General features: G+C 40.4%; 2 protein-coding genes across 3 annotated transcripts in view; both read right to left on the bottom strand.

The window, feature by feature from the left end:
- The window catches only part of ZNHIT6 (zinc finger HIT-type containing 6), a 28,175-nt gene extending 25,239 nt beyond the window's left edge, over positions 1–2,936 (bottom strand). The window contains exons 1-5 of the mRNA XM_042874075.1: positions 2,857–2,936; positions 2,043–2,108; positions 1,857–1,963; positions 1,671–1,756; positions 1,250–1,353 (exon numbers count right to left, since the gene is read on the bottom strand). Of these exons, the coding sequence (XP_042730009.1) occupies positions 1,250–1,353; positions 1,671–1,756; positions 1,857–1,963; positions 2,043–2,108; positions 2,857–2,924 (431 nt within the window). The 5' untranslated portion in view covers positions 2,925–2,936. The remainder of the gene's footprint in view (positions 1–1,249; positions 1,354–1,670; positions 1,757–1,856; positions 1,964–2,042; positions 2,109–2,856) is intronic.
- Positions 2,937–3,823: 887 nt separating this feature from the next.
- COL24A1 (collagen type XXIV alpha 1 chain) overlaps positions 3,824–16,928 on the bottom strand; it is a 147,868-nt gene continuing 134,763 nt past the window's right edge. For both annotated transcript variants that reach the window (XM_042872986.1, XM_042872985.1), the window contains exons 53-60: positions 15,621–15,656; positions 10,169–10,204; positions 10,047–10,073; positions 9,047–9,112; positions 7,527–7,695; positions 6,731–6,840; positions 5,430–5,645; positions 3,824–5,240 (exon numbers count right to left, since the gene is read on the bottom strand). In XM_042872986.1, coding sequence (XP_042728920.1) covers positions 5,094–5,240; positions 5,430–5,645; positions 6,731–6,840; positions 7,527–7,695; positions 9,047–9,112; positions 10,047–10,073; positions 10,169–10,204; positions 15,621–15,656 — 807 coding nt within the window. In that variant the 3' untranslated portion in view covers positions 3,824–5,093. The remainder of the gene's footprint in view (positions 5,241–5,429; positions 5,646–6,730; positions 6,841–7,526; positions 7,696–9,046; positions 9,113–10,046; positions 10,074–10,168; positions 10,205–15,620; positions 15,657–16,928) is intronic.

The following is a 16,928-nucleotide window of genomic DNA, read 5'->3' as shown; positions in this document are numbered from 1 at the left end:
CCTCACAGAGAGCAACTATTAGCATAGCTTTTCCCATTAGACTGTAGTATTCAACAAAGTTATGTGTCATATCTTGAAGTCACATGGCACAGGTGTTAAATGGCTGATGGATGCTTGATTCAATCACACCTTTGGTTTGATTTCTCAGTCCCCCACATATGGATTAGGCACAACATGCCTACTACAAAAAACAAAATAGTTCTTAACCTACATCACTGAATTCAAACCATTCATGCCCACTGCTACACAAAAAAACAGTAGTAGTAGAAGGAACATCATCCTTGCAGTAATCCCAGAGCATATCCTGTACCTCAGGATAGCATTTGCAGACATTTCCTTCCTACCCTTTTAAGCGCAGATGACAATATAGTGCTCCTCTGTCTCAGAACAGAATAGGTGATAGGAGCAAATGACCAGGGGGTGCCAAGAAGCTCAGGTTGTTGTCTGTCCGAGAGGGACACCTGGTGGCTGGTCCCCACTGGGGCACCTCCCCAATCTACAGGTCACTGTTGTAAAGCAACAGAATAGAGGGAAAAATTCCTATGGAAAGCAGAACTTGCCACCAAAACTAAGAATGCAAAAAAACCCAACAGAATCTGGATCTGGTACATTTGATTACTACAAAAAGCAAATAAGGTGGTTTTTTTTTGTTTTTTTTTCCCCTCCTTGTATTTTAAAGTATTTTCACAGTAAAAAGTCCGAGTATCAGAGAAAATCCACAAGAGTGGATAAAGGAAAGAATACCTGAAGCCTTTTCTTAGTTTTTCCTCCTACACAAACTCCAGCATATGCCAGGCCTACAAAGGCTGCAACAGAAGTAAATGGATGAGGAATGACTCATCTCCGACTTCAAGGCAGCTTTCTTCAGGGTCAGGAATCTTTCACAATCATTTTATATCACTTCTCTGTCACAAACCTTTAAATATAAGGTCTCTTCTAACAGCAAAGCCTCAAAAAACCTTCACAATGTCATTTAATAAATGAAATATGCAGCAGCACTGATTCATCCTCCTCCTCATGTTGGCAGCTTTCAAAATAAAGCATGAACTGCGTAAGTTATTAAAATGAACTCAAACAGCCTGAAGGACAAGAACTGCAGTAGCAAATACTAAATCTAACTAGTTTTTGTAGAAAAGCTGTACATCTAATAGATTTTGAAAGCGAGAATGTCAGTATGAATTTACATTCACATCATTATGTGTTCAGTAAAAGCAAAATATCATTGCCTGGTAGCCAAATGGAGACTCACTTCTTATTGAAGATAGTTGAATTTTCTCTTCTTTTTGTGAATCCAATGGGCAGTGTCTTCAGATTGATATTATGCCTCCGAGCTCTGTTTCTCAAGTAATTGATCTATAAAAAGTAAAAAAGATCCATATATTTTTTAATCTGAATGATGTTATTTGAATTATAAGAAAATTATACAAAGAACAGCCATGCGTGGAATATTTTAAGAATGTGCATGATGCTAGCAATTTATTCTTCCATGCAATTGGATGTAGCCATCAATACTGCTACTAAATAAGCCCTGAGACTTCTCCAAAACTTGGGGCTGTTCACACCTACACAGTGAAGACCTCAGTCCCGAAACCCAGCCTGGCAGTGCCTCAGTAGGAACTCTAGGGCAGCAAATCCATGCCCAGCAGTCACACTGCTCACGTGGAACTTACGAATTTATTTGTTGTTGGTCGATGCACAGACAGATCTCGAGCAGCAGCATCAGCCGCTCTTCCCACATCTTCCAGGAACCGATAATCTGAAGGTGAAAAAAAAACACAACACAGAATAGAAAAAAATAATGTAGTGCTGAACTATTAGAAATGACGGATTTTGAGAAGTACCTGGAATGTTCTTACCGCTCAGAAGGTTCAAGTCAGTAAATTCAGTCACGGAGACAAATGCAGTTTTGTCCCTGACTCCGTTACAGCTCAGGGCAAGCTTGTGCTTCTTCACGCACAACAGGCTGAAACGACAAAAACACACATTAGTGTCACACTCAACAGAAGAGCAGACAAAATCTGCTCAATTCACATAACAGATACCTGCACGAATACTTCATGCATCGCGGACACCGGTACTTGGCCTCCTCTTCGCCACACGTCTCACATCTGAAAGAAGCAGAAAGCAGCTCTCTGAGCAGGGCCGGGGAGCAGCTGCACGTGACAGCGGCCTTCAGAGGGAAAGCCCCACTGCTGGTGGCAGCCCGGCCGGCATGCACAGCGCGGAGCTGGACACACAGCAAGGCTGCGTCCGTGCCTGCTCCACAGCCAGCTCACCAGAGCCTCTCTGCACCTATATTTTCATACAGTGCATCGTTATTTCTCTCAAGACCTGAGATTTGCACCGCCCCCTGAACGCCGCATTCCATGCCCACTTCGGGTCAGAAGTACCACGCGAGGGTTTGGCCAGCGACGAACCGCGCGGGCCGGGACCCTGCGGGCACGAAGCACCGCCGACGGCCGTCAGCTCTCCGCCCCGCCCGGCGGTGTTGGGCGGCGGCGCCCCCTACTGGCGGGGCGGAACGCTGCACCGCTCGGCCCGAGCGCCGCGAGACGGTTGTCCGTACACCGCGAAATCAAACCAGAAACGGGTTCGCCTCTTTGCTACACCCCGCGCCGCGCAAGGAAAGCCGACGCCGCTCCCAGAGGCCACCCCCCGTTTCCAGACCCATCCCGCACACAGACGAAACGAGCCGCCGCACGTGGCACGCTCGACCCACACCGAGGAGCGCGGGCCGCAGCCTCGCGCTTCGGCGGCCCCGCTTTCCCAAATCCCAGCGGAGGCGCCCCCCGGGCCGGGCCGCAACCTGCGGAGCGCCCTGCGGGCCGCGTTTCCACACCCCGCCCGCGCCCGCACCTCTGCAGGGCCATCTTCCGCCCGCCGGCCGCACGCTGCGAGCTCTCGCCGCCGCCCTGCCCCGCCATGGCTGCGCCGCACCGCCCCCACGCGCCGCCCGACGCGGCTGGCACGGGGCGGGCCCGACCGCGGCGTTTCCTGGGCGGCGGCGCCCCCTGGCGGCACACCGCTCTCCCTCCTGCTCTGCGGAGCCGGGCCGTACCTCCTTCCCCTTTCCAGCCCCGCTTCCCCCTGCTTTGGTTGCAGGTTTCTAACCACAAAGAACAACGGTGAAGGAAAGAGATGAAAGGGTTCTGCTGCTTCTGGCGCCGAGGCACAGTGCTGCCTGTGTGTGTCCCAGCCCCAACTTATCATGCTGTCTGCGTGGCAGTTGCTTTTTTATCATAACTGCAATAATACTTTAAGCTGCTCGTTTTTAAAATTGTTTTGTTTTGTTTTCTCTTAAAAGCTGTCTAACAAAAAACCATAAACATGGGCTATAAAGAATTTCCAAAAGAAAGGTTTCCAAAAGAAAGGCCACGGGACTGAAAAACACCCGTGAAGCAGAGCACTTTCTAAGAGATGACATTCTTAGAAATAAATAAATCAATAAACCCATTTATCACAATGCCAGCTCCAGAGCCAAACTAAGAGCAAACATCAGTGGTGCTGTCAGAGAGTAACAACCATGAGAACGTGAAAAACAACAGAGAAAGAAACATTCTCTGAGCTTGTACCATTCTGTAATCTTCATTTGTCTTTGGTCAGATTTCTTCAATGGGGGAAAAACCTGATGGTCTAACAGAAAACACAGGGCATGTATCTACCTTACTGTGTAGAACTGACTACTGTCACTCTTGCAATACTCCATGGCACAACAACTGCTTGTCTGCCCTTGGTAAATGAAGCATGGCCACCTGAGAAGTACCTTTCCTCATTGCTGAGAATGAACTACACAGCACGAGACAGAATAATAAAGACAAAGTGGTAGTGTGGAATCTTATTTTATTATATTTTCAGTATGATTTCCTATGGGTCAAGTCAGTTAAACAAGTTGTTTGAATGCTTCTCAGTCCCCAGTGTGGTTTGGCACCATCTTCATGAATTACTCAGCAGGTTTTTGATTGGTAATATGTTGAGGGATATCTTTATAAAGAGTGTTTTTCTTAATTGTGAAATTGTTTTGTTTGTTTTAAACAAAAGAAGATGGTTGAGCATTTTAGGTTTAATTTAAGGAAACTGAAGTGATCTAATAATATTACAAAAAAATGACGACTAAGTGGATGAAATGCTGATTATAACTTAACAGCCCGCTTTCAAAAGACATGCTGTAGGAGATTTAATGAGTTACAAATATATACACAGTATATCATCTTAAGATGCCTTTGTCATTCAAAAAAAGTTAACTGAAAAAACTGAAAACTACTGTAGGTAGCTCTTCTACAACGGGCTGTTGTTTTCAATGGCTGTAAAGCTAACTGTTTTGACTATATGTATTATATACAACGTGCTGTCTCATATGCCATTTCCACAACAGTACGCAAAAATATTTTAAACAAGAAATCCACATAAATAATGGTTTAGTTGTAGTGAAACATGTGACCAATGATTTAAAATAAGTACCTTGATAACAGAGACAGATCCTGATGTAACCGGCACATACAGTCTGAAAGATAAAAATGGACTCACATAATCTCTGTTAAGGCCACCAGCACCTTGTGTTACAAAGAGCACCAAGGCAACACAGACAGGGAACATGTAAGAGGTAGTGTGTCATCTGTTAAGATGTGTGTGTCCACAAAGGACTGCTATAGAACCGAGAAAAAGACGACTTATTGTATTGTGGCATAGTTCACTTTTCAGATATAGCTATTGCACATTTAGGAGCATTAGCCAGTATTGCTCCATGGTATTGTATGTCTCCAGCTTTCCTCAGAGTGTTCTTTTGCAGTGCTGTCATACAAATTGTCAAGAACACCAGAGGTCCTGAAAAATTCCATGCTCAGATATTCAGTTCCAGGAAATTATGCAAGAAAGCACCAACCAGTATTAAAAAGAGATTTAAATACTTTAGGAAAATTGTAGTCTTTTCTTTCTTTTCTTTGTTTTTAAATGCCATTTCTCCTTCTTCCTGAGGTTCTTTAACCAGCAGTGTTTAAAGCGATTCTTCAGTTTGAGAGCAATTTTGCCTCATTCATTACTCTCACACTTACTCCGCAGCAGTCCTGCACTGATGCAAAGGAACCAGGACACAAAACTCAAAGGAAGCACACCAAGCCACTTTCTATGAAGTGCTGCTGTCCTGGTTTGAGATGAGGAAGCGTATGAACTTGAACAACCGGAAGCTGATTGGTGTCCTGAGTGTGAAAAAAGAACTGTGTCTTGTGCCAGCTGCCATCCTGAATCTGCAACACACAGAGGAGGAATATTAAATTCACATCAAAAATGAGATTCAGAACACAAATGGAGGCTGTGCTTAAAGGGTGAGAGAAGTGTAAGTAAGCATTTTTTCTTCCAGCAGCTTGTAAAGAAATCGAGTAACTCAACAAATGCCATTTCTTCCATGCAGTATCACAATGCTAAAAAGCACTTACCATGCATTCATCCACAAGCACCTTCGGTTCAAGTAGTGAATTGGCTTTAAACACTTGTCCATTCCAACCTTTGAAGCTAAGAGATGTCTTCTGGCCTCCTGCCTCACTTAATCCCCACATCGGTGTGTTCAGACAGTGAACTGTGATGCTGTGTGTTGCTTCTGAGCTCAGTAAATGAAGAAAGTTCATCTGCACTTTTCCAATGCCAAACTCCAGCTAAGTTCCAAAAGAAATTTGCTGTTATACTTAACACACTGAATGGTCACAGCAACACCAAATGGCATGCACAGGTGGGTGCACTGTTTATACATGGGAGCATGCATGAATGTTTACGCACTGGGATCGGTGCTGAAAAGCATGATTTGTATTCTTTAGGAGAGCAATTCGGTTCTATTATAGTGATTACTTCAAACAGAAACTTTCTAGGTCATTTTCAAAGCTTAAAAGAAACATTTACTAATGCCCACGAGTGCTGTTGGAACATAGCTGGGCAGAGAACATGATTTTTAAAATCAGGAAAGTGAAGCAAAGGATCCTGTGATTCAAACAAAGCTAACAGCGGTAGCAGTGTTTTAATTGCAATTGCACCATTCTGCTAATTAGTCTTAGAGCATAGATTCTGCCTGTCAATATCTACCTTCTGTTAATAGACTGAAAATCATAAGCATGGTTTGATTTTAGACAGAAAATTCAGCTGCACATTACTCAACAAGAATTTCTCCAAGAGTAGGCCATGTTCAGGGTCCTTACTAATGCAGGAATGCATATGTGAGTTATTTCTGATGTTCTTTGGTGGCTAAACTGTATATGCAGACCACCATATATATGACATCTTCACTACTCACAGTGGTTTAATGACTATGTGTACTGAGGAGCACAGACTAATGACATAAAAGAAAGCAACCTTTACCTAACAAGGCATTCAGCAGTAGCCAGGTGTTGAAAAGTAGTGACAAATACACCCTTGGCTGCCCTCAGAGATGAGTTACTAATGAGTAACATAGCAGCATTTCAGGCTTATTTCTATGGCTTGTTTAGAAAGGTATAAAGCCAAATGAAAGGATGTCGTGTGCGTGGAAGATGAGTAAATGGAGAAAGTGACAGTCACAGTAACATATACTGTCTCTAGATGTTCTGTAACTTCCTGATCAGAACATATGAAGCATCCTTCCCAAAGCTGCACACAACACCCTCGCTCCCCTATTCCCCCGAAATCTCACAACTCTCTTGAGGTCAGTAAATAAGCAGCTACTTGTTCAAAGCTCTGCTGCAGAATGACTCCCTCAGGACACCATGCATACCTTTGTCACAGATGGTGGTGTTAAACATGTCTGACCACCCGCAGTGAAGTTGCAGAAAACTTCAATGGCATCAGAAGGACAGCCAATGTTGGGGTCAATCCAGTACTTTCCTATTAGTGTAGAATCCCAGAGAGAAAATGAAATCAAAATATAATCATTACTAAGCAGTTTACTAAAATATTCACAATTCTTGGCAAGTATTAAATTTGTTATTACCATAGCTTCACTGGGAAATGGATGAAAGGCAACATGGAAGTCTTTCCACTTCCATAATTCTATTAACAACGGATGCTGAGCAAGTCTATTAGCTGCTCAGAAAGTAAGTCATGTCACGGTATTGACATTACACATTCAAATAACTATTTTAGTTTGAACTATTAATTTGACACCTGCTAAAATATCAGCTGCTGCCAGTTTATCTGATTGTGGTGGGCTGTGGTACACAATTTTCTTATTAGCAATCTAGAATCTGATCCACACAAAAATCATTTCTAACTGACGATAAATATTTGGGAAGCTTTTGATCACAAAATGGAATTCAGTTTGAAAATTTCTGGCCACATCTTTACTTCTATATATCATCTCTGATATCTTTTTAATACTAGCTAGCTACATATGTTAGAATCCAGAAATTTTATCATACATAAAAGATAAACTAAAGATAGCTGTGACAAACTACAACAGAATCTAATAAAGACAAATCTGTACACTAGAATAAGGACATAGGAAGTGTCACTTGGAAGCAACCAGCTCAGAGCCGTGCCATGCTGAAGCTCTGAGGAAAGCAGACACTTACCGTCGGACACTTTGCGCTCACAGCTGAGCAAGTCCCTGCAGATGCGTGCTGGGTTATCCCGTGTGCCAAGGGGGTTCTTGATGCTGTGCAGTAAATTGCTAAGGTAGTGCAGTGTTTTGTATATCTCTGTACTGTGATCCAGTAAAGTTACTTCAGTATTCTGGTATCTCTGCCAGAGGCCGTTAGCAAATGTGTTACCATGGAGAAGAAAGACGACAGCAGTACATGCAGTAAACATCCAATGGCCATTGAAGAGCCAGACAGAAACATTTATAATACATGCAATCAGCCATATGAAACAGGTTGGGAATAACACATCCCAACAAAAAAAATTAGTACATTTCATTGAAATTATCAGAGCCAGTGAAGTTACAGACAGTAACAGTTTAAGAACAGTTAAGTACAGTTACAGTTTAAGATCATGCAAATATATCAGTATGACATGTTGACAGAAATATTGGATATGGGAGAAAAAGAAAAAAGGAAAAAAAGTCATTTTTACAGTAAATGTAGTGTTTACAGTGAAATCTATTCTTAGACTTAATCTAGAGAATATATGAAAATGCTTTTGACTTCACACATGTGAGGAGTTTGCTTGCTATCAGTGAGACCACACTCCTGCATACAGTTAAGTATGTGTGTCAGTACTTTTTGGATTCAGGCCCAAATGTCACTATTGTCTATAGCTGAACAATTATGGTCCCCTATCTGTGGTAGCTGATACATTTTAGTCTCTGTTAATTGTGATAAAAAGGTAGAAACGCTGCTGTTTTCCTCAATTTCATTTAAAAGGTATCTTACGTATCTTTGCTTATTTAACTATATTTTTCAGTAATTACTTGCAGTCTGTGATTTGTTTTAAATTTAAGTTCCTTCAGAGAAGCCCTGTTCTGTCCTCAAATACTGTTTGTACTAGTGCTGCTCCAAAAGTAATTCCTCCTATTTTATTATGTTGGCCCATGACAGCAAAGGCAGATGTTGGTGGTATGGCAGTAGAGGTTGAACCTTCCCACCAATATTCCATTACATGTTGTTGCTGCGTGACAAATGGCAGCAGAGGGGCAGTCTGACAACGTGGAGTCTGACGTGGAAGTGTGGATAAAGAAAAGAGGTGTCACTGAATTCCTCCCTCAGGAAAAGATGGCACCCACTGACACTCATCACCACTTGCTGAACATTTAAGGAGATCAAACAATGAATGTCAGCACCATGAGGCAGTGGTGTGTTTCAGAAATGGTAACAGCAATGTGAAAGACAAGCCATGTTCCAGACAGTTACACACAGCTGCCACACCATAAATGAAGAGTGAAATCAGCTCATCCACGCAAATCAACTAATGGTTGTGATGATGTTAAAAAGTAATACTAAGTAACCGAGAATTTGGTCTGTCAAATAGAATCACTACGCTCTTTGTATGTGTTGGAATTCCCAAGGAAATGAATAGGAGGCATTACTTTTGGAGCATCCTATGCATAACTGCATATCCTGTATGACAAGGCGAATACAGTTTAATACATTACCTCCATCTGCAATGCAGCATTTGATGCAATCAAAGCCTGAACAGCAGCATTGATGTCCACAAGTTTCTGAAAACAGAAAACATATTTTAGAACATAAAAAGTGAACAGAAATATCCTAAATTGCAGGAGAAAAAATTCTGAGCATTGTTGTAGGAACATAAAGATGATCATAATGTTGCCATTTTAGAAACTAATTTGCAGACAATACTTACTTTTCAAACCAAATTTGCCCTTTCATCCCCAAACAAAACAAGCTTACATCATGATAAAGCATTATTTGATATTTATTCACATCCCCATCCCCATTTTAATGATCAAATTCCTGGAAGCTGGAATAGTTACAGATCAGTGCCTCAACTTAATCTCTCCCAGCCATTTAATTTGTACGGTTGAGAAAACCAATCTGCACAAGTATGAAAAGGTGCTACGTCTTTCAAGATTAGCATATAAAGAATGTTTGATCCAGTTAAATAGGTGCAGTTCATGCCATATTCTCTCTTCCGACTTTTGTGGCGGAAACATCGCAGGATTTCTATCAACTGAAAACATCACTCCTGCTGAGGAGACTTTGTCTTGCAGAACTGCCACAGTTGCAGGTTGTTGGCCAAGGAAGGAAAAGGAGAACTGAGGTGAAAAAGATTGACTGGAGCATAATTGAGCTCTGAAAATGTCTGGTGATCTGAAACTGCAGGGTCTGTGCTGCTAAGAATTGAAGATGTTTTCATGATGCATAAAAGAAAAATGAAATACCTAGTCTGACCTAAATGCAGACTTTAGAGCAGAAAGTCATTCCCTTGGGTATCTTCATTCTCTACACCTCGTGAGATGTGCAGAGCAGACACCAGGTTTATTTATTTTTAACAAATTAAGGAAGCCATGCAAACAACTGTGCCTTGTGGTTGGCCCTTGTTCTCAGATTATGTACACCATCTCAGATTTAGGATGCTTCAAATACTGAGTCTGAGGACTGGATTGGAGTCATGTTATTTACTGTACTTACTCTTGGTCCTGGTGGCCCAGGTGACCCCTAGAAAATAAGAGAAACTATGTATTAGATTCTTCACACATTTATAGAAAGCAATCACAATGCAAAAACACAGGCATTTTTTTCAATGCACTTACAGGTGCCCCTGTCTGGCCCTGAGGTCCCTGGGGTCCCTGGAAGAAATGGAGATAAAATGCAACAGTTACAGTTGAATATCTCTGCTCTTATAATTATGTATTTTTTAAATCACAAATGCCACAATACATACAGTGAAATCAGCAGGTTTGTGGTATGGGCCTTAGTAAAACTGTAATTGTTAATATTCTTAAAGTACCACACTGTGAATGTGAAATACTCTTTTGAGTATTGCTGGTTGGCTAGTTACCAAAATTTGTTTATCCGACTGTATTTGCTATAAAAGTCATTCTTACTCAAAGTATGACTACATAACATATCATACAACGTGCCAGCATTATGTGCATATTGATGATACAAATGCTATAGTGGACAAATTAGCATAAAAGTGTTGTGAAAATGTTATAGGCTGTCAAAAAGAAGTGACTGATTTTCTTGTCTCCACAAATATCTTCAGGGCGTTTGTCAGCTCCATTTACCAGCAGTGATACTTTTCAGGTAGAATGCATTAGGTTAATTGCTTAACAGAAATATTGCAGGCTTCCTTTATATTAATGATATTACGTCCATACTCCCAACCTTAAGGGCCATCATTTTAGTATGTAGGATAATATGGTGGGCAGGAAAGGAGGACAGCTGCTTGGCCCTAGCTCATAGTTCCTGAGCTTCAGTTTTGACTTAGGGTTGTATACATACCCTCCCAAACACAGTCTTCCTCATATGAGTGAGCCTTTCTATTCACACTGAGACAGAATGATACCTGTATCTCTGTTAAATTCCCTTCTCCGTTCCCTATATACTGAAAGCCTCTAGGAGCTGCTGTAACATAATACCAAGAACAGTGACAAGGAAAAGAGTAGGTGACAGCGATAGAACACAAGGAAAAGAGAGAAATGAGAGGCACAGAGCAGATCTGCATTATGCATGAATAAAATCATAAAACCTATCTGAGTTTATTTAAGCAAAGCACTCCTTAGCTACTGCTGTGTATACCAATTATTCAAGCACAATGAGCTGTTCCAACAAAAGCATTCATATGCTACCATAGTCATGCCAGAATTGTTTCTGCCAAAAGAGAAATAATCTTATCTGACATGGTAATGCAGTAAATATTGTGAGGTCAGTCTAGCCAAGGAGGTATCAACACTTAACATAGCAATAAGTATTCCTGCTGTGAGATTTCACAAGATCCGTGTGAGAGTCACTGCAAGCTACAACTGCTGACCGTGGGCTGCAGCTGGTCCAGCTGGAAAAGGCTCAGATAATCAATTCAGTCTTACATTGATTTCACAGTCACAGAATTCTGTGATTTATGCATATTTAAGTAAAGAGGACCTCAAAACAAATAGCAGTAGTTTATTTAGGCTCCAAATTCATCTTTATTGAGACAATAGAAGCTGCATTTCTTACTATTTCTACACATGCTCGTAAGATAGAGCACACAGCAGCCACCTGGAAGTGTATCTGATGGGATTATGATGACTTCTGCAGCTGCTCGAGGTGACGAGTGCCTGCACATCACCTGCTCTTCTCATGCCAGAGGGGTTCAGGCGCTGCATTGCTGCTGTCATGTCATTCCCAGCACTAGAACTGTACCAACCAGGGACTGAGACTTATGCTTTATGTATGTTCTGTATGAGAATTGAAACAAGCTGTTCCTGAGAATTTAGAGGTATGATCTTCCGACGCTTAAGAAAGACAAATTTAATAGCATAATTTAATGACTAAAAGTCATTTTCTTTTAACTGATGCACCCCAATCCTATTTATGGTTTCATCCACTTGTAACCACAGAAGGGACTCTTAAGTCATTTTGTAGGTAAGTGTTTGCTGTTATTTTATAAAGGCATTAATGATTAATTTTGGAAAATGTATTTCAAAGGATGAGTCACTTTAGCATATAGAAAACACTGCAGGTCCTGTGGCAAGTATCTCACCTTCCCTTTTTACTCTGATTTTGATTACTGCACAGCCTGAAATTACCTTTGAAATCCTGTTACTATGAAAGAGACATATTATTTTTGTTACAAAACAGATTTTTTATTTCTGTTTTTATTACAAAACAGATGGGAGAGGAGTTTGCAGAGGTGATATCTACTTCACTATTTTGTGGTAGACCTTGACTAATACAAACAAACGGAATATCACAGAGCTGACCTCCACATTTAGTCAATCAGATCAGCAGCTCAGGTGCTGTTGGACTGCTGTGGGATTCAGTGGCATGTCTCTATGATTGGTCTTGGTGAAGTATCTTTAGTATGAAATGAAAGTGCAAAAGAGAACCTTGGACAGACAAATTTGACGGTGTGAGGACATACTTGTTTATCTTGGTTCAGGACTGGATTATGCAAACACCAGGTCAAGCAAGGCACAAAGTCTCCAACAGTTCATCCCTAAGTAACCACTGCTCTCTGATGAATAGATGCCTTTGTTCTCTGGGTGTTGAGATTTAGAAATTCCAGGAAATTTTCCAGATGACCGAATACTTCAGTTAATATTCTATATTCTTGACATATGTCACAATTTTAAAACTTCTAAACTTCTGGGATTAGAACAGATGAAAATTGTGGTGCTTCTGATACAGAACTGAATATTTAAAAATCCCCAACTGCACTGTTCCAATGCTTGTCAGGGATCTTGCAAAAGAGGAATGGGGCTTGTATTGATTCACTGTCACCTTGCCAACAAAACCAATCTGGGAAAAAAGATAAAAATTGAATGCAATTTGTCAACTGCAGTAAACATCTTTGGAGGGAATATTACATTTCCCAAATACATTAAAACTTAAAAGATCTATATCACTTACTTTTAAAAGTCTTTAGAATGTAGCCAAACTGTACAGAGCGTGTTGACAATCCTGTAAAGATGTTATATTCTTTCTTTCCGTTACATAGCAGCAGAGTAAGATTGAACTACACTTTTTATGGATTAAGCTAATTGCAGAATGTTTCATTGGAATGTAGGGGATTACCTTTACAAATCCACTTCATTTACCTTTTGATCATAATAGAATTTAAGTGAGAAGATTCTAGTATAATTCCAGTGTACTGAGTATAATTGCAGTTGATAACAAAAGCAGATAACAGAGCTTTTAGTTTTAGTGTGCTCTTTAATTCTTTAACCACCCTCTATGCTAGTACAGAAGTTCAAGGGGCAAAACTCCATCCTTCTTCTAACACTGATTTCACATGCATTGATAAATAAGTTTAACTTTGAAAACATGACCAGCCCCAGGGATGTCCATATTTTATATGCCTTCAGAAACTTTTGAAGAAACAAAGTAAAATATTTATTTAAAATCAATTGAAATGATTTAAAAAAGAAAAACTGGAATCCCAAAATGGTAACCTTTCCATGACTACTTTTGCTATTTTGATATTATTCCATTGCATCTCAGAATGGGTAAATCATAACAAAAACATAGTACTCTGATATACCAGACAGCATATTAGCTGTTGTTAATGACTGTAAATCTAAGATAAAAGATTGTAATAGAAAATTACAGACTCTGCTTTATCATATTTTACTTTACTTTTAACCATAGGATAGTCAAGTGCTGGAACACTTGCCCCAAAAGATTATCCAATCTCCATTCCTGGCAGTTATCAAGACTCATCTGAATACAGGTCTGAGTGATGCAGTCTGATCGCAAAGCTGATTCTCCTTTAAACAAAGCTTTGGACGTGAAATATCTCATGGTCCAAACAACCTGGATTATCCTATGACTCTATATTATAATCTACTAATTTTTTATTATTTTGTATTACTAATGACACGCCCTGAAATTAAAAACAAAAACAAAAACCAACAGTAATCTTAAACTAGGTAAGTTAAAAGACTTTAAGAAATGTCAGCATTCTGAAACAATATTCTATAAAGCTTTCCATGACTTTCTCAATGTTATAATGACAGCAATATGATTATTTTGAATTGGAAAATAATTTTCATTTTATTCCAAGAACCCTCTGTTTCTGACTACCAAATTTTCTCTAGAAATAGCCTACAGGACCTGAAGTTTTAACTAAACAAGGAGATATGGTTTTATATTCCATGTTTTTCAGAGGATGAGAGAACATTTCTTTCTAGTATTGGACACTATTCATGACAGACTAAAAATTTTTAACTAAAACTTAAAATCCTACAGAGAAGTTGAAATTTCCATGATTCTAGCACGAATGCCAATATCAATTTTGAAGGTATAAATGCAAGCCCAGACCATGCAGTTGGATGCAAATCACTTTATCTCCTTCACATGTGAAAACAGTTGGAAATATGCCCTTACACTGAAAACTGCTGCACTTTGTTTACTGTGCACTTAATTTCAAAATTAAGCATCCTTGTTCAGAAAAAAAGTCTTAAAAGAGGAATTCATAATTTAGGTAATAATTTCTTAAGGAGCAGCACCACTAATGGAAAAGATGTTTTTTCACTGCTTTTTGTGCGTATGTTTGCATGCATGTGTGTGCCCACATTATGCCCTCTATGCTGTTACAAGCATTCTTGAAATAAAAGATGAGAAACATTTAAGATGGTTAATAGAAAGAATTGAGAGCCTAGTTTCCTCTTACTATGAGATAGGAATTGTCACATTAGGATCAGTGAGGAAAGCTTCTTGAGATAAACACAGAAAAGCTTCATTCTAAACCTTAATTATTTGAGTTTTTATGATTTATTTTTCAAAAACTTTATAAAGCAGTTAGGTTGGAACCGTACGTAGGTGGATAATAAAAATCAAAATCCATTAAAATGTGAAACTAAATGACCTTTGCGAGGTGGGATGAAAGGAAAAATATTGCATTGGCCAGTTACAGGAACAGGAAGCGATTGTTACAAACTAATGCCATATGTATCAACTGAAACTGCATTCACGTTTGCTGTAAATAAGATAAATTTACACTGGCTTTTCAGGTAGCCATCATTAGCTGGATGCTTTACTACCTCTAACACAATTTTTAAATAAAACCAAACATTTAATATTGGACAAAAAATAATGTACTCTTCTTATTGAAGAATGAAAGCACAGCTTGATTAGCTATCAGCTCTGCCTGCTGTATCCACAGCTGGCATGGAGTACATGGACACCAGCGTCCTGCTTCTGGCTTCTCCCTCTCCAGACAAGAGCATGCAGGCACAAATGCGGTGCTGTATGCACACCCTGCTGTGAGGCACTGGAGTGCTGACAACAAACAGAAGATTTTGCTTTTAGATCTGAACCATACCAGATGTGGGGTATGTGCCTGCTATATGACTGTGAGCCATATTGTTTGAAACAGGAGCCTGCGTGCACAAGGAGAAGTCGAGCTTTTGACTTGCGGTCCCAGCCTTCAGGACAGAGCTTTGCTCAGCACAACAGAGCCCTCCGGCTGGCAGAGCAGGCAGGAGAGCACTCAGCATCACACACGAATACTTTTCACACAGCCAAGTGAATGAAAGCACAGAAGTGGTTTCAGCTTACCATTTCACCCCTTGTGCCCTTCTCACCTCTCGGTCCCTGTAAGAAAGAGAAGCTGTTAAGCCAGTATGCTTTCTAGCTTCTAGGACTTCAGCAAATCAATGTGAGAGAAAGTCATACAGCTCTCATGAAATCCACCTGTGGAAGTATTTACAGCTCTGGGGCTTTAATTTTTCTGTGTTATTAGAAGGATAAATTGTTTGAAAACAGCTTGTAATCTCTATATTTGAAAAACGGATTGTTTTCTTCAGATTGCAGACACATTCTTTTCTCAGTAATTTTAACAGCCAGCGTTCTCCCTCTCAGTAGGCTGTACTCTCCAATCTGATCCATCTTAGTGGGAGGTAAGTGTTTCACCATCTAACGAACTGGGAGCCAAACATTGTGCCCTCTGCCACCGAAGAAATCCATTGGTTACACATCCACTTTTGTTAGTTCTTTTCTCACAGCTAGATTACACACTGGTTTTCTGTCTCCGTGGCATTTTTAGCTAGTTTTTCATTTATGCTGTGTTACATTCAATATGAAGTCTATTAAAACCTTTGAACATTTATATAGAACTGTTTTCTTCCATGTGACAGTGAAATGAATACAGGAAGACTTAAAGTGTTGCCTTTTTCCCAACAGGTGGAAAGAGAAGTCTAGTTATCAGAGGAATTATTCCTTCTCCTTTTATTTTTACTTTTAAATAGTCATATATATTAATTTTATAGTGGAATTGCAGAATAGTAATGGTTGGAAGGGACCTCAAGAGATCATCTAGTCCAACTAAAGCAGAATCCTTTCAGCAAGTTGCACAGGAAAGCATCCAGGTTGGTTTTGAATATTTCCAGAAAAGGAAGCTCCAAAACCTCTCCAGGCAGTCTGTTCCAGCACTCTACCACCCTCAAAATAAAGAAGCATTTCTTCATGTATGGAACTTCTTATGTTCCAGTTTGTGCCCATTGCCCTTTGCTTTGCCATTGGGCACCACTGAAAAGAGCCTGGCCACATCCACTTGGCACTCAACCTTTACATTCTTCTAAACATTGATAAGAGCCCTTCTTGTCCAGGGTTGAACAGCCCCAGCCCTCTCAGCCTTTCCCTGTAAAGAAGATGCTCCAAACTCCTCATCACCTTTGTGGCCCTCTGCTGGACACTCCAAAAGTTCCCTGTCTTTCTTGAACTGAGGAGTCCAGAAACTGACACAGTCCTCCAGATGCAGCTTCACCAGGGCAAAGTAGAGGGGGAGGATCACCTCTCTCAAACTGTTGGCCACACTCTTTTTTAATGCACCCCAGGATACCTGAGGCTTCCTTGGCCATAAGGCAT

The sequence above is a fragment of the Lagopus leucura genome, unplaced genomic scaffold (assembly GCF_019238085.1).
Source record: "Lagopus leucura isolate 7727_CA_CO unplaced genomic scaffold, USGS_WTPT01 Super-Scaffold_100009, whole genome shotgun sequence".
Classification (NCBI taxonomy): domain Eukaryota; kingdom Metazoa; phylum Chordata; class Aves; order Galliformes; family Phasianidae; genus Lagopus; species Lagopus leucura.
This window is presented reverse-complemented; position numbering and strand designations above follow the sequence as displayed.